This window comes from Notothenia rossii, assembly GCF_949606895.1.
Source record: "Notothenia rossii genome assembly, chromosome: 4".
Taxonomy (NCBI): domain Eukaryota; kingdom Metazoa; phylum Chordata; class Actinopteri; order Perciformes; family Nototheniidae; genus Notothenia; species Notothenia rossii.
Window position 1 is genome coordinate 65,572,961 of NC_136902.1, and position 27,798 is coordinate 65,600,758.

At 42.7% G+C, this 27,798-nt stretch overlaps 1 protein-coding gene across 1 annotated transcript; it reads right to left on the reverse strand.

Moving 5' to 3' along the window:
- Positions 1 to 420: 420 nt before the first annotated feature.
- bco2b (beta-carotene oxygenase 2b) lies at positions 421 to 5,322 on the reverse strand. Its single transcript, XM_079673476.1, has 12 exons — positions 5,175 to 5,322; positions 4,891 to 5,089; positions 4,590 to 4,801; positions 4,356 to 4,471; positions 4,063 to 4,165; positions 3,747 to 3,875; positions 3,149 to 3,309; positions 2,884 to 3,051; positions 2,587 to 2,721; positions 2,142 to 2,324; positions 1,908 to 2,018; positions 421 to 1,175 (listed from the first exon to the last, which is right to left on the reverse strand). Exons 1-12 carry the CDS (start codon positions 5,209 to 5,211, stop codon positions 1,059 to 1,061), a joined length of 1,671 nt encoding a protein of 556 aa, XP_079529602.1. The 5' UTR covers positions 5,212 to 5,322; the 3' UTR covers positions 421 to 1,058.
- Between the last annotated feature and the right edge of the window lie 22,476 nt (positions 5,323 to 27,798).

Sequence of the window (27,798 nt, forward strand, 5' to 3'; positions counted from 1 at the left end):
GTGGAATTCAAAAATAAGGACATTTTACAAAAAATTTGTTTTGTATGACAATTTTTTTTCCATCCGCTAAATATTCAGGTGTTTTTTTTATTTTTATATTAGCAGTATTGTCAAAATCCAGCCAGCAGAGGGTGCAAGTGTGCCACATGTATACATCAACATTTAATGAAAAATATTCGAAATTCATAATATTAGAGTAGTGTTTAGTTTAGTTATGTTTCAATATATCAGTGACTGAAATGTGCAGTTCCTTTAGAATGAAGTTATAATAAACAATGGTATAATTGTAGCAATACAATACCTGTTTACACTGGCTATAAAAATGTACGTGCAGTTCTGTTACATAATGTCCACTTGCAGTTAGAAAGCATTTTACAAACAATTGTTACTAAGAGGAGGAAATTAATGAGGATGACCGGATGAGAAGTGTATGTGCATTTTTATTGAGACTTACACAAGCAATTTACTTTATCATTCATCGGATTAACATATCATTTTACAACATGTGGGCGCTGTGCCAAAGTGTGCATTTGTTCAGTGTCCTGAACTCTTTTTGCAGACTTGCAATATTCTTAATTTTGCCCCCCTTTTTTTGCCCTGAACTTAATATACACATGAATAATACAATTTTTAAAACAATGGTTTAAAGAATTGAAAGAACAACTTAAAACAGGAAAACATATTTCTTACCCTGCACATTTTCAACAATACAGCTACAATATGCTATACCTTCATAATTATCAATAGTATTACCTCATTATATTGCTGGTATGAAAAAATATATATTTACATTTGTGTTCTTATTCCACTTGTGTGAAGTCTTATCTGTCCTATGCTATGTTTCAATCTTATTGCTGTTGGTGCTCCTAAAATGTATATAGGAGGCAATGAATATAGGTATATCTTATCTTATCTTAATATACATGATTAGGACTACCTGTGGAAGAAAACTATACATTCATATCTGCTTGGTGACCTCTAGATTCATGAAACAAACAACATTTGAGACAAACGGGACAGATAGTATTTACAATGTTCATGACGTCCTTGTCACGCGTCTATTGCGTGGAGTTGAATGTCCCGTGGAATCCGTACGGGATGTTGACAGGCACCTCAGCCCTGCCAACCTCCTTAAATGTTTTGGCATCTAAAACCAGGAGGAATGTACTCTTGTCCTATAAAGATTGAAGACAAAGGAAGAAAAATAAATGTAAGATTCCAAAACATAAACAGACAATCGTTGAGAATCTGCTTTTTTTTCGGTTAATTTCACATAACTTTTGATAACATTAATTACCAAATGTTCTTTCCTATAATTAAAGACACAAAGAGCCTCCAAATCACTCAGTTGGGGGGTGTTGAGTTCATTTAAGCTGGTTTCTGTTACTTTATACAAAAATGATTATATATAGATTGTCTTTTTTCTTGTTAGGAATCATTTGAGTAGGACTTAAGTCACACCAGACGGATAAGAAAAGCTGTGACGTCCATCTTAACCTTCAGGTGGCAGGTTTGAGTTTTTGCGTCTAGACATGTTTTGACGAGAGCCTATGTGGCCAGCCTAAGTATCCTCTTAAAATGCAGACCCGAGGAATGTTCGGTAGAACTGATATTGGCACACAGCGTTAACACTTCTTATTGTTCAGTTCGTATTGATATTGACCATGCTTTTTTAGATAAACCTTCAATGTTGTAAAACATCACTTCCGCCTTCCAGCGACCAGTACGTTTTTCAAGTATTATTGCTCAAAATAACTTCCATTATAGGATAACATTTCAAGATTATCTTGACAGGTATCAGGACCTTTAAGTGAGTTTAAACGCTAACGTCTAAGAGTGTAATTCTTGACTTTGCAAGATGAAAAATGTAGATGCATTCGCTTTTCTAAAATCTGAACGTGACTGACCTTGTTGGGTGTGATGACCACAGACATGATGACACCATCGTCCTCCTCTGTTGCATTAGGGGAAGGTACGAAGACTGGTTCAGAAGGATACAGACCAGGCTGTTCCCACACCTGTGAGTGAATACAGTAGTTACTTATGTGATACTGGTTTTCGTTTAATCTTCCTAGATGAATGAATATTTCACAGATTCAGATGGAAACTTGAGAGGGAGAAATACATCAAACTCAACTCACCTTCATGTGTTTCCCCTGGAGATCCATCTTGATCAGTGTGTCTCCTACAAGATGTCTGAAGCCGCAGCCGTAGAAGTATCGGTAGGAGTGGGTGTTGTACTTGCCATAGTTAATCTGAGGGAACTCAAGACCTCCGTATTGATGAAGATCCTCTCCGTGGAGGTCCTCATGGGTGCAGAAGACCTGTATAAAGAAAACACGCCTGAGTTTATTTGGCTACAGTTCGGTGTTCATTTCCCAAACTAACTTTGGTATATCCGTATTTGGAAAGGTATATCCACTCTCAAAAAACGTGTCTGTTTGCCAAATAGAGTCTTTTCGGTAAGTGGTCCCATATTATCAAACAATTCCTATAAGTATGCATTTTTCCTTTTTACTATGCGTACAAAGACATGTCATTAAAACAATTACTGTTACATTCTATGTTGTGTTGAAACATGCCTACCTTCTTCATATCAGTTCTTATAGCAGTTGCGGCACAGTCTGGCCCGTTCAAGTTCTGGTCGTAGGGCGTATCACAGTCCACATTGAGAGGCAGAACGAAACGTCGTGGGAATACTCTACACATGGTGTTGTACACCTGATGGGAAATTCAGAAACATGTTTTCAGGCTCATCGAACAAACAATTTTTTCAGCAAAAGCGAAGCAGCCGAAGCACTTCTTTACACCAATGTTCAAAGAATGCTTGAAAGCATGGAAGATACATCTTGGTAAGTATCAATTCTTAGTTATCCTGCTTACCTCATCGAGATCTTCTCCATTCTTGCGCAGGTTTTGTATGTTGTAATTGTTGATTGCCTGGCCATCATCTCCAGCACACATGTCTATGATCAAGAAACCGTCCTCCTCGTACGCGTTGATCTGGTGGAAAGTTGACAGCGCCTTGGCAAGGTACTTGATGGTGCTGAGCTGAAAAATAAATCACAGAAAGCAGATCATTGTAGTTTATTAGATAGTAAAAACTTAGTGAATTGTCTGCATTGAGTTTCAGAGTTTAGTGCCTTACCTCTCCTGTCTGCTTGTGAATCAGGTGGAAGATAGTGTTGAGTTTTGGGTCCCAGGAAATGCCCTCACTGATGCTTTTACCTGTCAACTTTCCTGTCACAATCTTCAGCAGGTCCATCTTTATGGGCTGCTCAATGAACACCACGTAGTTCTCAGACATTGCTATAATACAATGAGAAGATTACATGAGTTTCGATTCAAGATTCTGAAAGGACAATTCAGTTCAGTCCAATATAAGAATTTGCTGTTTCTGTATCTCATATTTCATGGTAAACTTGGGTTTTGACTATAAGTTGGACAAAGAAAGACATTTTAAGATATCACCTTGGATTCTGCAGTTTAAGTTTGCTAGGGATTGTTGGGACTGCATGAATGTGTCTGATAGCAGTACTTTAATTACACGATGAAGACACTATATTTAAAGTATATCAGTCTTGCTGACCAATAGCTAAAGATCAGTAAAGGAGGCGATACCCATGTTCCATATTGGATCAGTGTATGTCTACAAGAAATCTTGGCCGAATACAGATGAAGATTGAATCTGACTCTTTAAATGCTCATGCTTCAAAGCAATGAGTTGTTTGATTTGTGTTGCTCACCAAAACTGTGGTAGTAGGATGGTTTGCTCTTTTCTACGGAGGGAATGGAGCACAACACAGTGGCTCCCTCCAGGGTATCCCCAGCTGTATTCTTGGTCGGTGGCACTTTGATGATGTTGTAGGTCGCTCCTGTCGGCACAGATACATTTAGATTCTTTCTTCTGGCCCCCAGACATGTGGGGAGCATTGTTCAGAATTCCTCAGAATCAGAATTGCTTTATTTGTCCCACAAGGGGGAAATGCTGTTCTATACACCTTAAGTATACAGATTCAAATGGTGCTGTTCAAACAACCTGATGTAGTTTTTCTAAATTACCTTTGGTTCCGTATGAATTTCCCATGTTGTAAGTTGTTCCATCAGGATCAGTGTGAGGGTGCGCGGTCGCTCCGTTCACAGCAACGAATTTGCTCCAGTCCACCTAATAGGTACATTAACATGATTGAGTATTGTTAACTCTTGATTTCATCTACCTACAAGCCTGCTGTAAATTCACAATGGTTTATGGCTAATCTTAGCTTTGATGTATTAAGCCGTTGGAAATAAGATAGATAGGTCAAAGTTATCAGTTACAACTGCATGTTTTCCAACTACATTCAACTTCTTTTCACCTTTTGAGTGGTCTTCAGTGTCTCAGGGTCCACCTTGTGCATCACATTGGTCTCTGTGCTGACATAATAATCCCCTTTGTAGGTCACAAAACTCACATTGGCATTATCTGTGGGCTCTAGATGGAAAAAAAGATGCTAAAGTGAACACAGGAGAACCACAACAGGTCACATACATATTGTATTACAAACTACATCTTATCCTCTGGATTAAATATGATGGGATAAAATATTTACTTGGTAATTCAAATCTTGACAAGAAGCGCTGGAAGAAGTTCTTGCAGGGGTCTGGCATGGTGAGCGTGCCAAACTCTGACACTACGATGCGGTTTTGCTCATTGTTGGCTTTGTAACTGTCACTGGACAGGAAGCGGCTTTTGTAGGTCACGCTTCCATTGGTTATTTTGAACTGGTGCAGGAGAGCCATACCATCAAACCAGTGGTTGAACCTGATGTTGGAGGGAGCAGGAGAAAGGAGTGAGCTTTGGGATGAAGTGGCTAAACTATACGTGTCAATACTTTTAGATCTTTTACTCACTTATGGTTTCCAATCTCAAACTTCCCAGGTCCGTTCCTCAAGAAGCTTCCATTGATCCATTCTGGGATTTCGCCGATGATGTTGGTGCTGATGGGCTCGGGGTTTTCCTCCACTGATCTCACAATGTTCTCAATGCAAGGCAGACCGTGAACATCTGTGAAGTGGTTGATGTTCTTCCTAGACTTGGATTTTTTAAGTGCTATGAAAAAAGAGTTAGAAAAAAAGAGTGTAAACAAAAAAACAAAGAAGAAATAAAGAATCAAGACATTAAGTAATTGATTTACCTGGGTTGTTGTTCTGTTGTTGTGTGATGGGTTCCATGGCTGTAGCTTTTTTTTCTTCTCCTGAGTATAAAGCAGTGTCAAAGCCCGAACTCTGCCGTTTCTCCAGGACTGGCAACGTTTTATACTGTCCTCTTGTCTGGGACGCCCCCTAGAAACAGTCAGATAAGTTAACAAGCAGAAAAGGATTTCATAATTATATAAGCCTCGGAATGACAGAAGCACTTTGTGATCACAAGATGGTACAAGTGGTAAATTATTCACAGCTTTATCTCACTGACAAGTGGCAAAGAAATGGCTGGATCATTCTTTGCAAGTAGTTGTTTTTGTCATGTAATAATGATATACTTTGTTATATTGAGTGATAAATATACACCAAAGCAGATGCATTGATGATCCATTTGGGGACATTTTGTCAACACTGAAAAGGGTACAAATCCTCCATCAATGCTTGACTAATGAATGACTCGAGATGTATACAATTTATTTTTGTCATTGCAAACTTCTATTTCTGGCATTATGAATACTTTCGCGATTAGTTTTCTTGCTAACTGGGATTTTCCTTTTGAGTTTATGAGCAGCAAAATTAGTGTCTGGTATCTGCTTGTAGCACTGTACGTTTCACCTATGTTTATCAGCCATAAAGAGACGTGCTAATTTGTTTATGGTTGCATGGGGGCACTGAAAGGTAGATCAGTTAACTGCCAGCACGGGATATACAGGGTTGACTCGTTGTTCTTTATCTTGCATGACAAAGATTGCAGATGTGCAGGTTAGGTTGACAACACAATCTAAATTGCCTATAAAGACCTAGAAAGGGTTATTAACGCCTTTGTTACCTCAAGACTGGATTACTGCAATGCTCTGTATGTGGGTATGGACCAGGCCTCAATTAGACGCCTGCAGCTAGTTCAGAACGCAGCAGCACGTCTTCTCACTGGCCATAAAAAGCGTGACCACATCACCCCAATTCTGCCCTCATTACACTGGCTTCCAGTTCGGTTCAGAATTTATTTTAAACTCCTTTTATTTGTTTTTAAAGCCCTAAATGGGCCGGCTCCGGCCTATATAGCCAAACTCCTCCATCGCTACACCCCAGGCAGAGCCTTAAGGTCGGCTGACCAGCTGTTGCTGGTAGTGCCCAAGACCACGCTCAAAACCCGAGGGCACCGAGCATTCGCAGCAGCGAGCCCTAGGCTCTGGAACACTCTGCCCCTCCATGTGAGGTCGGCCCAGACCCTGGGGTTTTTTAAATCAACAGTAACTTCACTTCTCACTTCTTCTCTCTGGCCTTCTAGCCTTTTTCTTATCAAGCTCCACTTTTGTGGAATCAGCTTCCAGTTTGTGTTCGGGCGGCCGACAGTCTATCCGTTTTAAGAGTACGCTTACGACCTTCCTATTTGACAAAACTTATAGCTGATAAAATTATCTAATAAGAGTGCATTGACGTAGACACACTGTGCCTCTTCACCTACATTTTGGTTCTTGCTCTTTCACTTAAATCCTAAAAACTTGGAACTTATATTTAAAACTAAGGTTATTACTACTTCTCATTCTTCTAAATCTTTTCTTTCTCTACTTCTCATACTCTCTACTCCTGTAATCTATTTTTTCAATTTTCTCTTTATCCAAAACCTTCTCCCTCTCTGACCTCTCGAGGTTTTATTAGAGGGTGACAGGTTTGCAGAGTGGCTTATTCCAGCCGGGGAGTGTTATGACCGTATTCACAGCTTACCTCCTTACCTCTCATCAATTCCAACTAAGGCTCCAGCGGGGACCTTGCTCCCTGCGTGTGCCTCTCCACCTGTTTCTTACTCTCTTACTTGCTACCGTTTTCCCTCAACCTATCCTAAGGAAGTGCTTGTTCTCCCTTCTGTCTGTGTCTGTGTATTCTCATGTTCCGATTAACCCAGCCTCCCCCAAATGTTCTTGTTTTGTGTCTATATCTACGTCTGGATCCGGAGTCGAGGCTGATCCTCCTGCTCTGGTCCTGTGCCCTGGATCCCCTATCCTGAGTTCTGGATTAAGTCGTGGACTTCGGGTCATGGCTGGTCATGGCTGGGCCTGTCTCTGCGGTCCTGCCTGGGTCTCGTCATGTTGCTTCCCTGAAGGCTCCCACAGGATTGTTTTTGACATCCTCGTGGATTCATCTTCTTATTATAGACACATGCATTTCCAAACATTCAGCCTACCTACGCTGTAAAATGTATTATCTCTTCGATTTACACACGGCATCTATTGCACGTCTGTCCGTTCTGGGAGAGGGATCCCTCCTCTGTTGCTCTCCCTGAGGTTTCTACCATTTTTCCCTTTAAACTGTGGGTTTTTCTCTGGAAGTTTTTCCTTGTACGATGTGAGGGTCTAAGGACAGACGGTGTGGTTTTCTCATACTGATATTCTGCACAAACGGTGCTGTTGTATTTGCTGTAAAGTGTCTTTACCGTAGGGTACTTTTATTATGTGTACAGCACTTTGGCTAGACCAAAAATTGTTTAAAAATGTGCTATATAAATAAAACTTGATTTGATTTGATATATATATTATGTAGTGAATTCTATTTTTACAATATTTAATATGGATCTTTTCACAGCTCTATTAGCGTTGGAGGCTTGAAGACTTTGGCACCCGCAGAAAGTTTTTACCGGCAACTTAAGGAGAATACTAGTCCTCTTTTAAACTTATATATGGTTTACATTTTTATATATGAGCGTAATCAGCTCCCACTTTGTCTTATCTATATCCACAACAAAGAATACTGTTATGTGAGGGTGACACAGAGGCCGTAGAGGGCAGAAGTTGAACCAAATGCTCTTCCAGTATCCTACGTTTACTTTACAAAGGGCAGCCATGCTTAAAGGGGAAGTAAGGGAGGCTGTGGCTCAGTGGATAGTGTGCTAGACTTCAAATAAGGGGGTAGCAAGTTCGAGTCCCACTGCAGTCAGCATGTCGTTGTGTCCCTGGGCAAGACACTTCACCCCAAATTGCTCCTGTGGGGATTGTCCACAGTACTGAATGTATGTAAGTCGCTTTGGATAAAAGTGTGTAATAAATGACATATAATGTAAGAAGTAACCAATCTTTATATTCTTTAAGCAAATATTCATAAATAATATAATGAATTTCACATTTTGTCTGGTTATTATCGACTACCCTTTTTTTTGTATTGATGTTATAACTTCCCAATGTCATTCCTCTAAAAGCTGTGTTTTCTTCTGTTTTGTTTGGCCATCTTGCATCAAACACTGACCTCTATCACTAACAGCACAACAAAATGAATACACCAGATTGAAATACATTAATAACAACTAGGAAAGAGGAGCAGAAAAACTGTTTCACACCACAAAGTCGACAAACTAACAATCTATTAATTTAGCTACTAACTGGTTTACCACCTCGGCTCAACATCTCTGGACGAACACCTAGAAAATATAAACTTTTCCCAGCACTTGAGTCAATAGTGAACATGCAACAAGAATGGCATTCATTTTCAATGCAAAACTGATTCATGAAACTAATTTAGTGAAGTAACAAGTACAATATGGACCGCTAGAATACAGTGTAGAGTGTAAGTATAAAGTTGGTAAAAACGTATCTTCTTTAAGAGCATTCATTTAAGGGGCCCTGAACATGTTCTGCTCATTGGGTTTTTCCCTTTCCTGTATTATATATACAGTACCATTCAAAAGTTTGGACACACCTTCTCATTCAATGGTTTTTGTTTATTTAATGTTGTTCTACTTTGTAGATTAATACTGATTACATCAAAACTATGAAAGAACACATATGGAATTATCAAGTAAACAAAAAAGTGTTAAACAATCCAGAATATGATTTTTATTTTATATTCTTCAAAGTAGCCCCGTTTTTGCCTTGATGACAGCTTTGCACACTCAGGCTTCTCTCAGTCAGCTTCATGACGTCATCACCTGGAATGGTTTTCAATTAACATGTGTGCCTTGTCAAGAGTCAATTTGTGGAATTACTTCTGAATGTGTTTGAGACCATCAGTTGTGTTGTGCAGAGGTAGGGTTAGTGCACAGTGGGAAGCCCTATTTTAATATACTGTTGTAATCCATATTATGGCAAGAACCACTCAACTCAGTAAAGAGAAACGACCGTCCATCATCACTTTAAGAAATGAAGGCCAGCCGATCCGGAACATTTCAAGAACTTTGAATGTATCCTCAAGTGCAGTCGCAAAAACCGTCGAACGCTATGATGAAACTGGCTCTCATGAGGACCCCCCCGGGAAAGGAAGACCAAGAGTTACCTCTGCTGCAGAGGATAAATACATAAGAGTTACCAGCCTCAGAAACCACAAATTAAAGCACCTCAGATTAGAGCCCAGATAAATGATCACAGAGCTCAAATAGCAGACAATCTCAGCATCCACTGTTCAGAGGAGACTGCGTGAATCAGGCCTTCATGGTCCAATTGCTGCAAAGATCCACTACTGAGGATGAACTGTTTGGCCCAAGAAACACCAAGAATGGACATTAGACAGTGGAAATCTGCACTTTGGTCTGAGTCCAAATTTGAGATTTTTTGTTCCGTGTCTTTGTGAGACGCAGAGAGGGTGAGCGGATGGTTTCTGCATGTGTGGTTCCACCGTGAAGCATGGAGGAGGAAGTGTGATGGTGTGGGGGGGCTTTTCTGGTGACACTGTTGGTGATGTATTCAGAATTCAAGGCACACTTTACCAGCATGGCTACCCCAAACACACCTCCAGGCTATGTAAGGGCTATTTGACTAAGAAGGAAAGTGATGGAGCGCTGCCTGTCGGATGACCTGGCCTCCACAATCACCACACCTCAACCCAATTCAGATGGTTTGGGATCAGCTGGACCGCAGAGTGAAGAAAAAATAAGTGCTCAGCTCCTCTGGGAAGTCCTTCAAGACGGTTGGATAACCATTCCAGGTGACGACCTCATGAAGCTCACTCAGAGAAGCCAAGAGTGTGCAAAGCTGTCATCAAGGCAAAAACGGGGCTACTCTGAAGAATCTAAAATAAAAATCATATTCTGGATTTTTTAACACTTTTATTTTAACTAGATAATTCCATATGTGTTCTTTTATAGCTTTTATGTCCTCAGTATGTATCTACAATGTAGAAAATAATAAAATAAATAAAAACCTTCGACGGAGAAGGTGTGTCGAAACTTTTGACTGGTACTGTATGTATTATAAAGGTATTTGTGTATGCGAATAGTCTGCAAAGGCTAAAATCTCTGTGTTCTACTGTACTTATTACGACAAGTCAGACTGTTGCACAACAGTCTGACTTGTCGTAATAGGTAATGACTAACTTTTTCGGCTCATCCGAACATACATATGTAGCACATTGGATGAAGATTGGATGATATTTCTAATATCAAAATAAAAGGAGTAATTTACACTACTTTATAAATAGGCACATGGTGGTACTATCCAAAACCAATACAATTCACTTCCTCTTTGGCTATAAACTGAACATTTCCCTCATTAATCTAGTCTTTGGCACAATTATTTTTATTCTTTACTTGCGTATTTCCATTTCAAATATAATATCATTTTAAAATGCTCTTAAATGTGTTTGTACGAGATAAAAACAGAGTAATATATTATAATATAGCACTGTAAAAGGAGCCATTCTACATTAGTATACTTGTACCTTTGATACTTAGAGTACATGTTGACGCTCCTTAAGTAACATTTCAAGTCAGTACTTTTACTTGTAATGGAGAACTTTAGGACTATGATTTTGTTAATACTTTTAATGAAGTATAGGGTACACTTCTTGGTTTCCCTGATAAAAAATAATAATGGGGTAGGTTAATACAAAGGTTTAATATTTTTGAAAGGATTGTGCTTTCTGGCAAATTCCCCAAAATATTAACCTATTTCATAAATGTAATGATGTCATGGAGTGAAACCCCAGAGGTCACTCTAGATTATTGAACCGAAATCATTTTACCCTAATATGCAGCAATTATCTCATGTAGGAAATTCTCAACAAAACCCCAGGAAGTTCCCTCAGTCAAATCTGTGGTGTGTCAACATTGTAAATTCACCTCAATAATCCTCTCCTTAAGACGCATTTGTTTCTGTTTGCATGATGAGAAAGAGGAAATTAAGGGTACCAGTCCTTACCAAATGCAAGGACTGGTACACTATGTTTGTATTTAAACAGATTTATGAATGTTCACATATTTGATCATGTGGAACTTGTTGTGTTGGTTACACTTTTTAAAGTGTATCCAATATCTACTAATAGAAGCTATTTTATGCTCTTCGTATGATCCCAAAATTCCCACTTTCTCATGGTGAAAACAAAGAGTAGCTTGTGTCTGTTTGTCAGAGCTGAATAATTATAGCTGATATAAATATCTAATTAAAGCCGAGCTGAAACCACAGTACTAAGAATCAGCTCAGTGTTTGTTAATGACAAGCCTACATCCATATTGCTGCACATTAACTGTATGCAGTCCACATGTACACATATCGGAACCAAGATATTGAGTGGTGCAGTTATCAGTCCTATAACCCTGAAATCAGTTCGCATTTTACTGCTTCCTGTTCCCTTTTTTCTCGAGGTCAATGTTTTTTTTAACATGTCTGTGGTCAGAAGCCTGACATTAGGTCTTAAGTTTACAATATTAAACTAGGACGTAAAGTACATCAGTAAAATACCTCAATCCTGAATGACCGAAGCTTCTGTGTGTCATAAAAACTAACTACAGAGGTGGGAAGTAACTGAGTACATTAACTTAAGTGCTGTACATTTTGAGATACTTGTACTTTTACTCCACTACACTTCAGTGGTAAATCGTGTACTTTTACTCCACTACATTTATTTTGTACCTTTAGTTACTTTACACATTTGGATCAATGATTTGAAATATCAACACTTAAATAAGACTTTAGTCACACCTGGGGCTAATTCACAAGCTACCCTGAGGTACACAAAGTCATTAAAACTAGCTGCACCTTTACCAGCTTTGATAATGCATCAATAATTATAATCAAAACATATCATATATATTATTCTGAAATGGACCAATCTGCATGAGTACTTTTACTTTTGGTACTTTAAGTATATTTTGATGCAAACACTTTTGTACTTTTACTTGAGTAACCTTTTAAATGCAGGACTTTTACTTCTTTGGAGACGCTGTAGGTGTTGTACTTCGGCCACAAAATACACCAAAAGCAGCGAAGAAGAACCCTGAGCATGGTTGCCAGGGTTGCCCTTCTGTTTATGCCCCGCGGTGGATTTAGCAACATGTAGTTCATGTAATTCTCCATGTCCACTTGTTGCTGATGGTTGTGGTAGAGGAGCTGTAGATTTTGCACTAAAATCTGTAGCATGGTCAGTAGCAGTAGCAGTAGCTACTGACAGTAGCTACTGACCATGCTACAGCAGTGAGCAGCAGAGGTGGGGCTATGGCTTCATCGTTATCAGGAAATGATTGTATAGGGCGTACACACAGAGCCGTTTGCCCCCCCAGAGCGTACCATTTGCAGATCTATCCACCTTGACCCGTTATCGTTTGCGGGGTCCGTTTCCGCGTTTCTGTTACGGCCTTGGGTGAATGAACGGGCTATACGAAAGAGAAAAGTAGCGGATACAACCGTTTGCGTTCTCGTGCAAACAGCACCTTACTCAAGTACAAGATCTGAGTAATTCTCCCCTCTGGCTAACAAGTGACTAAACATCATCACGGCAACACAAATCACCTTTAGCTTAGCGGTGGTGATGTGCTGAACTGCGACCGTGATGTAGTTCATTTATAGCATTAAGTTAGTTAATGCTTACAGTAATTGCTAATTTCAATGAATAGTGAAAAAAATAAGAACATTATTGGTCTTTTTTATATACTGCTTAAAAATGAAGCTATTAAAAAAATATACCAAAAAGTAGAACATTTAAAAAGATTATTGGATATAAAGCAAAGTCAAAGTGCATCATCATTAAAATTGTTATTTGAGGGTTTCCCCCGGGAAGTTGTTGTTCAATGTTATCTTTGGCTCAGACGGGAGGGAAAGACCCAGACCCCTAGTATAAGGAGATCTGTATTCGGAAGCCCTCTGGGGCCAAATGTCTCACAAAGATCCCCTCACACAGACATCAAGAGGACATTTTGTTCAACACAAATTAAAAAAAACATTTTCCTCAACTCGCTGTATAACATACCCATATAATATCCCTATCCCACATGCAGTTTCACTCTCGTCAACGTCATCATCCTTAAACACCGGCCTTGAGGAGACAAAGGTTTGGATGAATCTAAACTTTCTGCAGCTCAATAGCTAAAAAAAAAAAGCTATTTTGGGCGCACACCAAACCAGGTCAAGTCATCCCTACATAACCCACCTTTTCTGGCCAAATCACACCCCTCTCCTCATCAGTTACCAACCTGGGTGTAAGATTTGACCGTCACCTGACCTTTGACACCCACATCAAGCATCTGTGCAGAACTTCCTTCTACCACCTCAGGAACATTGCAAAACTCAATCCTACACTCTTCCTGTCAGATGCTGAAAATCTCGTCATTGATTTTGTCTACTCAAGGCTCGACTATTGCAACGCTCACCTCATCGGGACTTCACGGAAATGCTCCTTCCTACCTCAAGGAACTACTCCACTACTACCACAAACCTCAACACGCAACCTCCGTTCAACAAACAAACATTTGCATCCCCCCCTCCAGGACCAAGCTCCGCACCATGGGGGATCGGGCTTTCTGTTCAGCCGCTCCTCACCTGGGGGACTCCCTCCCCGACCACATGAGGGCTCCACAGACCACTGACTCTTTTAAGAAGGGCCTAAAAAGGGCCTTTAAAAAAAGCACTTTCTTATGTGTTTCTACATATGTCATTTATGCTCCTACTGTAGCACTTTGGGATTGCTTTTAGCTATGAAAGGTGCTTTACAAATACAATTTATTATCATTTTCTATTATTATTATATAGCCTAACATTTGTGTGGCATGGGGTATCTCTGGATAGGCCACACACACTTCGAATTCAGTGTTGGCTTAGGTATGGTGTTGCTGGATCCGACTACCATTATCTTAGCTAAACTTAATTTCACCTCTGGTACAAAGGCTAATCCTAATAGAATGTCTTAATTGGTTATCTATACTGCCACTAGTGTTTGGGAGGTGTGCCCTGATGAGTGGGGCTAACTGGAGTTCATCAAATCAAAGTCCAATGTTTGCCCCCTGTTTGACAGCAGCTGAAAGCTCCACTTTGTTTACATTCTGTAAAACAAACTTTTTCTGTCCACCACCTGGCTCTGAGCAGGTCATGTTCAGTGGGTTTATACAAGTGTTTTTAGGGAACATTTACGTTTTATACCCTTTTCAACAAGGTGGAGCTGTGGCAAACGAGTAGAGTGGATAAGGGAGTCAGGACAAAATAACAGGCATGGTTAAACAAAGGTAAAATAGGAAACAAACAAGGGACAAACCAGGATGAGACAAGGAATATTTCAGACACAAGAAAGTTGGGAAGCTAAACCAGTAAAGACACTGATGGCAGGAAACATCCCAAGGATACAATGACAACGGACTGACAAAGAACACTTGGACGGACAGCCATATGGACTAATTACATTGACAAGACACAGTTGGAGAGGTCAGAGAAAGACACAACACAAGGGCCATTACAAAGGCGAGAAAAAAATTAGGTCACTTTCAAAATGAAACATTAACTAAAACCCAAATCATAACATTTACTAGGTTTTTTTAAGCTTGGAGTCTGATGTTTTGGCAGTTGCCCCCTTTGTTTTTGGAACAAGAAGTAAGAAATGGGTGAAGATAAGTAGGCAGCCATACGCTTAGGGGAATGATACAGTTACGATTAACTTTCATTAAGTTAAAATGCACTGTAAAAGGGTAGTTCTGAGACGATAAAACCAAAAGTCCCACTTCACAATGAAATCTACTAGAAAAAAATGAATGACTAAATATGGCCTGGCGGTCTTTTTTATCTCATCAATGATTCTATCAGAAAAAGTGAAATGCCCTTTCCCTAGGATGATTTGATCTATCAATACATCATCTTCTTTTGTGTGCCATATTATTGAAGCATACATGAAAAGTGCTCTACAAATAAACCTTTGTATACCGATCGGAGAGGCTGTCAACTGAAAGTTTGCCAAACTCTTTAACAAGATGATCGAAGAAAGACAGAAGATTTTTACCTTCAGATCCTGAAATGAGCCAACCCTGCAGTTAACCAGGGAAAATCACCCGGGCCATTTCTAACTTTGACCGTGTAGCGCCCAATATCTATATTGTGGGGTAGCTCAGAACCTCCAGCTGCTGCCTCGATCTGCTTCTACCACATTTATTGAAACTGTTTTTTTATGCTTTGCACTTGAAGTGTTATAAATAATCCACTTCTCTCTTCAGTTGGGTGTACTTGCTGCAGCACATACAGATGTCGTTCTGAAGAAGTGTTTGAGCCTCTCCGCTTACACAGGCTTCAAATAGGGACGGAAAGAGCAGGTTGGTTGAACACAGGCGTTTATTAACTCCAAACAAAAATATACGCGGTTCTCAAACGTTGCCCGGGTGGGAACCTTCACAGGTCCTTTGGCGACCTTCCAGGATCCCGCCTACTGCAAAAACAGCCCACAACCAGGTTACGACATGCTTTTATTCCGGCACTGATTACCTGATTCCGATCAGCTGTCTGGCCTACGGCCGAGCCACTCCCTTCGCTCCAACAGCCGGCGCCCTAACCAAACCCCACTGCCACAAAGTGCAATCTCAATATGATACTTATATACATCTTCCTTCCTTAGCAAAATGAGGACATGAGATGCCGTCATACTGAACATTTCTAAAAGAGTGTTAACAAATGCTATTTTAAACAACGTATCCGCTTATCTGTTTTATTATTCATTCTGCTCTTTTTTTATATGAATTGTGCTATATAAATGATGTTGAATTGAAACAGTAATTGATAAAGTAAGAACCAGTGTCATATTCCAGATCATCTCTGATGTAAACTAGGGTTGGATTAACTTAATAGCACTTGTTGGCCTCTGAATGACTGTTTTTATGCTTTTTTATCTAATGACCTAAGTCGACAGAGTTGAACCACTCTCAAACATTCAGAGATAAAATGATTCATGATAAGGAAGACTTCCCTCTGAACTGAACAGATAAAGTGATATTCTATATTTATGCCTGTCATCACCTTTTGTTCCTTTTGACTGAACAGTACACCTGTGAGATCTAAATCTAACTCATAGCTGCTTGCACTGTCTTATCAAGCTGTCACCATCCACCACAGCACCGCACCGCATATCCAACAATCACAGATCCATCCGGTCCAACTCCATGGAGTATTTGCAATATTACACCGCTAAACGGGTCCCACTAAAAAGAAGCAAAAATATTCTTAAAACAAAACAGATATTCTTGTGTCAAGCAAAACAAATCTGTCAATGGGATAAGCCAATTTAACTTGGCAAGAATTATTAGAATTTGCCAAAAAGGCCACTGAAAGATCCAAATGAGCCTTGTGGACTAGACAAATGTGCAATGAAAAGTCTGTTATTTAAGAAAGACTAACTTACAGAATAATGATTTCTTTGGTCTTATGGTTGGGCTGACTTGAGAATATTTATCTTAAATGAAGGTGAATAATTACCAAAACAGCTTATATCTCTCACAGGCTCCACCCTCTACTGGACTCTATGGGTACTTCTTTCACTGAGGTGCTGCTGCTCACACGGGAACGTTTGCGTTTATGCACAGTATGCGTTTTCAAAAAAGTCTTCCGTTCACTCGTATTCGTTTCATTTGACGTTTCTGTTCCATAGACTGTATATATAAATGGACGTAGGGTCCGTGACGTCACCCATAGGATTCTGCAGAGTTGCAGAGAAGCCCTTAGTAGGTGGAGTCGGCCACTAACGGCTCGACAGTGACGTCAGAGTTCAACTCCCGCCTACTACAGCCTGCTCCAAATATTTTAAAGAGCAAATTCCAGGTTAAAGACACCTGTGAATAAATGTGTAGGAAAATGATGAATACACTAGATTTTCCCAAACAAATACAGAAATATACACTATAGTGACATCTGGCGTCGTTTTTGTAAGACATTTTCACTTCCGCATAAAAAAGCCTCGGCACGTAACCTCCCGCGTGTGACGTAACATGGGGAAAACAAGGGGGAGAGCGGCCGGTGTAACGTATTAATAAACATGGATCCCAATGCTAGTTTTGACACAGAAGACACAGAAGAAGTTGAACATGAATATTCGAATGCATATGACGGACCACAACCTTATAATTATGAGCCTGCTAGGCGTCCAAGAGACCAGGAGCAGCCAAGGATTAGAAGAAATAGCGGCCATCGGAGAGAAATGGAGCTTTGGTGTGAGGAGAACCAGTGGAGAACTGGGCAGCTATCTTGGCGAGTGACCGGCGTTAGCTACAGAATGTTAGCTAACGTCACATCACAACATTGTGAAGTTAGCTATATCAGGCTATAACTAAAGTAGCATTGATAATATAGTAACGTTACTGGCAGGACTGTTGATACTGATCCATAACAGAAACTAATGCGCAAGTATCAGCCGTATCTCGCGTTACCTAATGCAACTCCATACTAAGGTGCTGTGTACCGGAGGGGAGACGCGAGATACGGCTGATACTTGACGCGAGATACGGCTGATACTCGACGATTCGACGGAGAAAGGTTGTGGAGCCTCCGTTGATATGCCGTTGTAAATGGCTTGATGGAAAGCAGGTGTGTAGTCGGGGAGGGTGCACAGCTGATTGCAGCAGGTGAGTGGAGGTTGAGCCGGGAGCCAGGAGTGACAGCCACCACGCACACACAAACAACACAGACAGGGGGAAACAAACAAACACAGAGGAGACGGCTGGAGCAGTACAGCCACCACAGCATTACCTAATGCAACTCCACACTATGTCTTACCGGAGGGGAGAGAAAGAGAGAGCAGCGAAGGGGGGGGAGAGAGATGTAATACGGTTTCCTGATAAAGCTGAGGAGAGTATGTGCTGCAGGGAGGTGGATGCACAACGCATCCAGGAACTAACGCTAGCTCCGGTCCTTTTCCCGTGAGGGAAACTGTGGACTCAATGTCCTGACAGGCTGGTATTTGTGCAACCTGCACAAACACAATACTGCACCGTGATTACAAATGGTGAAATACAATGTAAAACTACCAAAAAATACCAGCTCACTAAAACACAACCGCTCAACTCAACGCAACTACTAACTATACCAGCGGTCAGAGAGCGGAGATGTGTCCCCTGTGTGATGTAATATGACGCGTTTGACGTATGACCTTAAAAAAAAGCCGCTTTTAAGAGCAGAGCTCAAAATTGCTCCTTTCCCTCTGAATTCCTGCCCTTATGTCTCGTAAAACATATGAAATCCTAGATTCACTTTTTTAATTGTAATTTTCAAGCAAGTTTAAGCACCAATGTAGAAAAAAAAAAAACCTGCAAGGTGCTCTTTAAGGGGAAAGAGGCGGAGCCGAGGCGGAGCCGAGGCGGGACCTGCTGCCACCGAGCTGAAAGTTCCAGAGCTAGCTGAAGCTACCGAGCTAAGCTAACATGCTCCCCATCTGCACACTGCCGTGGCATTTTACGTTTCTAAGGTAAGCGGACATGAAACTATTCAGCAAAACTATAAATAATAATCTAAGTTATTGAGTTTTTAGCATAATACTTCAGAATCTTAAAATCCCTTAACGTTTGTATGCAATTGTGCTAAATTCAACACTGGAATCAAGCAAATATTAATATGTTTGCATGACATTAGTTATTTATATGTTGATATCACTTAACTATACGTTTAATACATTTAAGTCAAGCTAAGGTACATGTGGTAGCTAGTTAGTGCTCTTACCTGTGAGGACTCCTCCAAACAGCATAATAACCAGACTGTACCATTAAAATTAAGTACCAGTTCTAGATCCTTGACTTTAGACAAACAATTCAAAAGACAACATGTATTTAAAGACCAATCTTTATTTGAATGTGCCTCTTAATCTGATATATTAGTTATACAGTAATAGTATTGACAATCTAAAAAAACTGAGCAACTCAACAGTCAACTTTATGTTTCTTATTGTCTAAAGCATTTATTATTTTCATTTTCCCCCTCTCATATTCAGTGTGGACGGATTGAGACAGCGTGGTGTCCAGAGAGCTGCAGAGACTTCAGGGAGAAACCTCCGTGTGATGGACGTCCTGTCTGTTGGTTTGGAGAGGACTGAGGGTCTTTCCTCTGTGAGGAGGACCAGGCCTGATGGAGGAGCCCATGCTGGGCAAAGCTGATACCAACTGCACAGGCCTATTCTGTCACTTTATTTGACTAAATGTGTTTACTTATACATTTAATAGGTTTACACCTTCTGTCCCTATGTGCTTTTTATTTAAAACATTTGATTAACTTTTGGTTCACATTTCAATAAATTGTATTTGTATTTGCACTCCTTTTGTCCATTATTCTTACTGAAAATGTTAGATTACACATTCACATCTGACTGAAGATTGGCCCCATTTATTTGTGACGTTGCAAACTCTGCGCTACAAGGCACAAGTGATGTGAAGCTCATAAAGCGAGGCAAATTGAAATAATCAGCTGATGGAGTGTAAATGTGGAAATAGGTGCATTCGATCAGCTGACTGTTTTTACAATAAAAGTAGTTTCTTAGTGAATGTCCTGTACTGGTCTAACAATCTCATAACATCAGCTTTTAATGTTCCTCTTGGATGTTCTTCTTGACCCTCAGAGAAGGAGAAAATGTTGTGTCTTTCAGGCATGTCCTTTCCTAACAAAGATTACAGGAAACATATTATTGCAGAACAAGTGTGTTATTTATGAAAGCAGTGCGTTTGTGTGTTTATGGGCTGTAGATATAATTATTTTGTAATTGTAATGTTTTTTTTATTTCAACAGTGAGCTACAAAGACAATCAGATTATGAATGAACAGTATGAAGTTCATCAACATTGAAATATATGTTATTATCAACATAATATTTAACTGTTATCAAAATGTAGTGTAACTGTAGAAGCTTGCTCTGTTGTTTCACTGAAAGAATAACTTTTACCATGTTTTTTACAGACAATATTGAGAGATAAATAGTAGCAGTTCTCACTATGTGTTAAATATCTTTGCCTTCAATACATTAAATTAGAAAGCTGACAAAGTCATATTGCTAAATATCTAAATGTAACTTTTTGCATGGAAAAAACCCTCAACTTCACTGATGTGTAGGTGATCTAGTATTTAGTATTGTTTAATGGAATGTATATCAGTGTATTAAAGTCAATACTTCATTCATTTAACCAATATCTTTCTTGATTCTTTGTACAGTATGAAAAAAAGAGTCTTTGTACCTGAGCTGAAGTTCACTGCTGTGAGGAGTCCAGTTCTGTCTCTCACTCTCTGGTCAAGCCTGCCTGCATCACCTGGACACCATAAACAAACATATATATACATATTTTGTACATATGTACCATATGTACAAAAAATATACTGTAACTAATTCTCTTCTGTTGAACATGTTGGATTGTGTATTGTCCGAGTCAGGGTCCTTTTTATTTTACTGTAGCTTTGGTAGTTGTGTTACCAATGCTTACTGTTTATTTGATACCCATTTGGTAATGCAATTAATAAAAACAACAAAGTTTGGGTTCGTTCTTCAGATGACTGTGATGTTAACGTGTAAGCTCAATAATGAACTCCAGCTCAACCAACCATATTGTAATATCTAAGTAATCATCTTGAAATATGACATTCATAATTGTAATATACACACATGTTATTGTGAGGTTGATTTCACATACACTACTTCGACATTAGCTTGTCTACATACTTGAGCATAGCCAATTTAAATTAACCTTAGCGATGCATACAGTTCCTACTTACATAATAATCATCTCTCTAAGTTACAAGGATGTAACCTTATTTTATCAACCTCAAACAGAAGCAGTTTGTTCAACAGTATTATCCCACTTAACGCTTAACACTTGTCTATTTCGTTTTAACCTTTAAATATACAGTCTATGATTTTAACTTGGAGGCTACGATTAGCATCGTTAGCACCGACGTCGCTACCACTCGCTTACACGCTAACCCAAGCCAATATTCATTACAAAGCTGATTAAAATCATTAACACATAAATAAAGCACTCAAATTTCACTTACCGCAAAACCGCATTCATGCACCGTCTGTTTCAACCGCAGAGCGAGTCACAATAGTCCGATATATAAGCATGAAGGCACGGACAACCACGGCAGGCTTCAAGTTGTGTTTCCTGGATGAACTGACCAGGCAGAGTCCCTGTAGCTAACTTCACGGAGCAGGTAGCATAGAGACAAGAAGCTAGCAGCAGCAGTCACTTGACAGAGCCGTCACTCAATGTGACCACGCCCTAATTTATGCAAAGACTTTAAGACCTAATATAAATAAAAGGGTCGTGCTAGAAAGAAATTCACTCACAGATCCATAATCATGAAGGTGGAATCTAGCTATATTCATAATAATATTTATTACATCCATGGGTAGAAACAGGTTTTTTTCTGCTGTAAAGTTAGGCATTTTAACATGGGGGTCTATGGAAATTGCTCCTTTCTGCAGTCAGTCCCTATCGGCCAATATATAAACTGCAGTGTGTGGCACTTCCGTATTGGCGTCCCGGCTCTACCCCACAGTTTGCCGCTTGGTCTGTTCACACAAGAACGCTGGAAACGCTGTAGTACATATGCCGGGACTGTAAGTGTCGCTGTACTTCCACACGAGACCGCTCGAAAGCGCTGGACACGGTGTAATACATATGCCGGGATTGTAAGTGGCGCTGTAACTTCCGCCACAAAATACACCAAAAGCAGCGAAGAAGACCCCGGAGCAATGTTGCCATGGCTACCCTTCTGTTTATGCCCCGCGGTGTATTTAGCAACATGTAGTAGTTCATGTAATTCTCCATGTCCACTTGTTGCTGATGGTTGTGGTAGAGGAGCTGTAGATTTTGCACTAACATCAGTAGCATGGTCGAGCTGAAGATGTTGTACTTGTCGTGTTATTCAATAATACACGTGAGTTCAACTGTCACAATTACGTGTCCTTTTATTGGTAGCTCACATGCTCGTACAACCCTAGCTCACATGCTGGTACCATCCCTTGTCCCCTGCCTATGACGTCACTGAACCGTGTCCGTAGGGCTTCACTACTATTGGCTAACAAACACACACAGCACAATAACACCACAGTACTAACATCTGTAGCATAGTCAGTAGCAGTAGCACTAGCAGTAGACTGACAGTAGCTACTGGCCATGCTACAGCAGTGAGCAGCAGAGGCGGGGAGAGGCGGGGCTATCGTTATTTTTTCAGGAAATGATCGTATAGAGGCGATTACACGGAGCCGTTGGACCCCCCCAGAGTGTTTTGTTTGCAAATCTATCCACCTTGGGACCCGTTATCGTTTGTGGGGTCCGTTTCTATCGTTTGTTACGGCTTCGTGTAAATGAAAGGGCTATACGCAAGAGAAACTATGCGGATCCAACCCGTTTTGTTCTCGTGTAAACGGGGCCTGAGACTCATACCCATAGCCGGCCCCCTGGGCGGGCCTACCTGAATGCACGCGCATCCACTACATAAGAGGCGGCCTCGCCCGCTCACTGCTATCCCTTTCTATTTCAGCTAAGCAGCTAATGAGTAACTGAGCGAGAGATAAACAGAATAGAAAGAAAGAGACCCCTCCCCCGTTTACAGGCATAAAAGAGGCGAAGCTATCATCCCGAAGGGAGATAGGATTTCTTTCAACAGAGGTTCAGACCTTGGTGCGAAAACAGGTGGTATCTGTTGTGCGCACACAGGACAGAGAGAAGGGGCATTATTCTCTGTATTTCCTGGTGCCCAAGAAAACAGGCGAATTCAGGCCCATTCTGGATCTCCGTGGTCTGAATATCCACATTGTAAGCCAAACGTTCCAGATGTTGACTGTGAAACGGTTATTGGAACTGGAGCAGCCTGGCGATTGGTTTACAACCATTGACCTGAAGGACGCCTACTTTCATGTCGGAATTGATCCGAAACACAGAAAGTATTTACGTTTTGCCTTCCAGGGGGTGGCCTACGAGTACAACAGGCTGCCGTTCGGCTACTCCCTGTCCCCGCGCACGTTCAGCAAATGCGTTGAGGTGGCACTCCAGCCGCTGCACAGCCGGGGCATGAGAGTATTGTTTTACCTAGACGAGCTCATAGTTATGGCCAGCTCCAGGGAACGAGCAATGTGTCATACGGCTCAATTGATCCTACATCTAACCGAGTTAGGATTTGCGATCAATTGGAAGAAGAGCGCCCCCATGCCTCAACAACAGGTATTGTATCTGGGAGTGGTGCTCGATGCAGGCAGGCTACGCGCCACCCTGTCAGAGAGCAGACAGGCATCCTTGCTACAGGCAGTTTGCAGACTGCGACAGGGGGCAATAGTGACGGCTTTAACTGTTATGCAGACCCTGGGTCTCATGGCAGCGGCTCATGTTGTGGTCCCGCTGGGGTTACTGCATATGCGCCACCTGCAGAGGTGGTTTTCCAGCCTGTGTTTAAATCTCAAGAGACACAAACAGCGGCTGGTGACCATTCCCCCCTCGGTGGGGGGCAACCTCCGGTTTTGGGGGTCCCCGAATCATCTCCGGAGGGGGTCCCCGCTGGGACGGGTGATCTCCCACATCTCAGTGTTCATGGATGCATCCAGAACGGGATGGGGAGGAACCTGCCTAGGGAAAGCTGTAGGAGGGTGCTGGTCTCTAACAGAGACCTCCTAGAGCTGTGGGCAGTGATATTAGTCCTCCAACATTTCAAACCTTAATCCAGGGGAAACATCTAATGATCAGGAGCAACAACAGCACCACTGTAGCATATATCAACAGAGAGGGCGGAGTCTGCTCCACCGCTCTGTTGACCATAGCGGAGAGATTGTGGTTATGGGCTGCTTTATGCCTTTCCACCGTTACGTCTCATCCTCCCTCTCCTGGGGAGAGTGAGACGGGAGCGTCTGTCAATCATCCTAGTAGCACCGGATCGCGCAGGGGCGCCGTGGTACTCGGTGATGACACAGATGAAGGTGGGCCACCCCCTCCAGGCTTGGCTCCTGAGGGGGAGAAGCTGAGGCGGGAGGGATTGTCTGATAGTGTGATTCAGTCTATCCAGGCAGCTAGAGCGGGATCCACAACAGCCACAACAGGCCAAAGTGGCTGGGATTCCGGCGATGGTGTGAGGAGCGAAAAATAGGGCCCCTATCCTGTAAATTGGGATCTATTTTGTCGTACTTACAGTTTTTGGTGGACAGAGGGCTTGCTCATTCCACAGTGAAAGTGTATGCATCAGCCACCTCGTCCTGCCATGAGGGATTTGGCGGCAGGTACGTTTTTGCCCAACTGCTGATGTTGCAGTTTTTGCGAGGGGTCAGCAGGCTGTGCCCAGTGGTGCGCGCCTCTGCCCCGCAGTGGGACTTGCCGCTGCTGCTCGAGGCTCTGGTCACAGGACCATTTGAGCCTCTGGAGCTCTCTTCCCTGAAAGCACTGTCATGGAAGACAGCGTTGTTACTTGCCTTAACGTTAGCCAAAAGAGTGTCTGAGTTAACCGCTTTATCAGTGCAACCGAGTTGTTTAAACATCTGGGATGACCAAAGCGGTGCGACACTCAGACCGAACCCCTCCTTTGTGCCTAAGAGCCTAAGAAGTACGTTCAGGTCGAGGGCTATTCAGTTGGGGGGTTTTAATCTCCCCCCCCATAGTGGGACGAGGGAGGCTAAATTGTACCTCCTCTGCCTGGTGCGTGCGCTGGCATGTTATGTAAAGCGCACGGCTGACCTTAGACACACAGAACAGCTGTTTGCGTCACGATCTGTCTGTGCTGTGTTTTGTCTTGTCTAGATCTGTCTTTGGTTTTTTGTCTGCATTGTGTTTTGTCTTGTTAAGATCTGTCTTTGGTTTCCTGTCTGTGTGTGTTCCCTCCTACCTGTTCCCTCCTACCTGTTTTCTTGATTGTGTTCACCTGGTGCCCCTGTGTTTTATCTTCCCTCCTCACCTGTCTCTTGTTTCCTTGATTAGTCCTGTGTGTATTTAAGTTCTGTTTTTTCTGTCTGTCATGGTTGGTTCGTCGTTTGTCTGTGACTGTGTTCACCGGGGAGTGGTCTGTTTGTCCTTGTTATCCATATCCTTGAAATAAAGGTATTTTCAGTGTTATCTGCATTTGGGTCCTGCTTGCTTCGCTCACCTGTAACAGAACGAACCAACCAACCAAGGATGGGCCCAGCAGATCCATTTGAGCAGGAATTACTGATTTTTTCCTTTTCTTTGGCTTAATGCTCTGATCGGTGGAGAGGAGCGTCCGGTGTTCAGCAGCGAGAGGATGCTCTGGCAGAGGCGCGCCAGATGGCTATGGAGAAACCAGGCTTAGTGAAATTCTTACCTGGCTGGATTTTGAACTTCCTCTCGGTGTGTGATTCCCAGACACCATACGTCTCTGTGTGTTCCGTCTGGAGTCAACCCCTGCTTCTTCCCCATGTCCTGCTCCTATCAAGGAGCCGTTCTCGGGAACTCGTCTGGCTTTCGGAGGTCCACGGAGCATCCAAAAGGCTCCTAAGAGAAGGAGTCGCAAGTCCAAGCTAGCAGCCCGAGCCCCAAGAGCCATGGTTCTAGCCCCAGTTCTGGCCCCAGCAGCCATGGTTCCAGCCTCAGTTCTGGCCCCAGCAGCCATGATTCCGGCCCCAGTTCTGGCCCCAGCAGCCATGGTTCCAGCCCCGGTTCTGGTCCCAGCAGCCATGGTTCCAGACCCAGTTCTGGCCCCAGCAGCCATGGTTCCGGCCCCAGTTCTGGCCCCAGCGGCCATGGTTCCAGACCCAGTTCTGGCCCCAGCAGCCATGGTTCCGGCCCCAGTTCTGGCCCCAGCGGCCATGGTTCCAGCCCTGGTTCCGGCCCCAGCAGCCATGGTCCCTCCTCTAGTCCCAACTCAAGTTCCTTCTCTAGTCCCTTCTCTAGTCCCTACTCAATTCCCTTCTCAGGTCCCTTCTCAAGTCCCTCCTCTAGTCACTTCCCTAGTCCCTTCTCTAGTCCCTTCTCAAGTCCCCTCTCTAGTCCCTCCTCTAGTCCCAACTCAAGTCCCTTCTCTAGTCCCTTCTCTAGTCCCTACTCAATTCCCTTCTCAAGTCCCTTCTCAAGTCCCCTCTCTAGTCCGTCCTCTAGTCCCAACTCAAGTCCCTTCTCTAGTCCCTTCTCTAGTCCCTACTCAATTCCCTTCTCAAGTCCCTTCTCCAGTCCCTCCTCTAGTCACTTCTCTAGCCCCTTCTCAAGTCCCCTCTCTAGTCCCCTCTCCAGTTTCCTCTCGAGTTCCCTCTCGAGTTCCCTCTCAAGTCACCTCTCGAGTCCCCGCTCATGTTCCCTCTCGAGTCCCTCTCGAGCCCCCTCTCAAGTCACCTCTCAAGTTCCCTCTGGAGTCCCCTCTCCAGTTTCCTCTCGAGTTCCTTTTCCAGTCCCTACTCAAGTCCCTACTCAAGTGCCGTTGGAGGTTCTGCTGGGGGTCCTGCCAACCCTATGTCCTGTCCCGTTGGGGGTCCCGCCGACTACTCTTCTGCCGGGGGTCCTGCCAACCCTTTTTCCTGCCGAAGCCTGTCCCATCGGCTCCGGTTCCTGTCCGGCCGACACCGGGTCCTGCCCGGCCTCCGGAGCTGTCCCGTCAGCGCCTTCCTGCTCATCCTCCGGAGTTGTTCCGTCGCCGCCTGCTTCGCCCTCCAGCCCGGCCCCCTGAGAGCCGCGGTCTTCACCTTCGAGCCCGGCCCTCTGAGTGCCGCGGTCTTCGCCCTCGAGCCCGGCCACCTGAGAGCCGCGGTCTTCACCCTCGAGCCCGGCACCCTGAGTGCCGCGGCCTTCGCCCTCTTGCTCAGCCCCCTGAGTTCGCCCACTGTGGCCTTTGCCCCTCCATGGACTCTGCATTGCCCCCGGGCCGTCCGACCAATACCCTCTCCATGGACTCTGCCTTGCCCCGGGCCGTCCGCCCGAGACCCCCTCCTTGGTCTCTGCCTTTCCCCCCGGGCCGTCCGCCCGAGACCCCCTCCATGGTCTCTGCCTTGCCCCCGGGGCCGTCCGCCCGAGATCCCTTCCGGGTCCTCCGCTGTGCTCCTGGGTTGTCAGCCCAAACCCGTCCTCCTGACCTCCTCCACCCACCCAGGTGGCCCTAGTTTTGTGTAAACCTGACTGGTTTACCGGCAACTTCAGTCATGCATAAATGTGCCCTGCAGAGGTATGAAGAATGTAATCAGATACCTTTTAACTTGTGTTGACTGATGTATTATTTTGCTTATGGCCCAATAGCTTCTTCTCGAATTCAATAGAATTAGAATGTTTGGTTTGTTGAGACACAACTGAAGAACGAATGAGAACAACTCAATCATTGATGAATCATTGATAAGGACTTCTCTAACATTTCCTTGTTTCCTGGTAACTTCTCACATTTGTGTGTCCATACTACTAAGTATTACCCGATCAGAGTTTACATTTTTCAGAATACAAAACATATTGATATTCATAAAACACCCTTGACTCTCTGTAGCATCAGTAGGCTTGTGTAAAGTAACTACAAGCTAC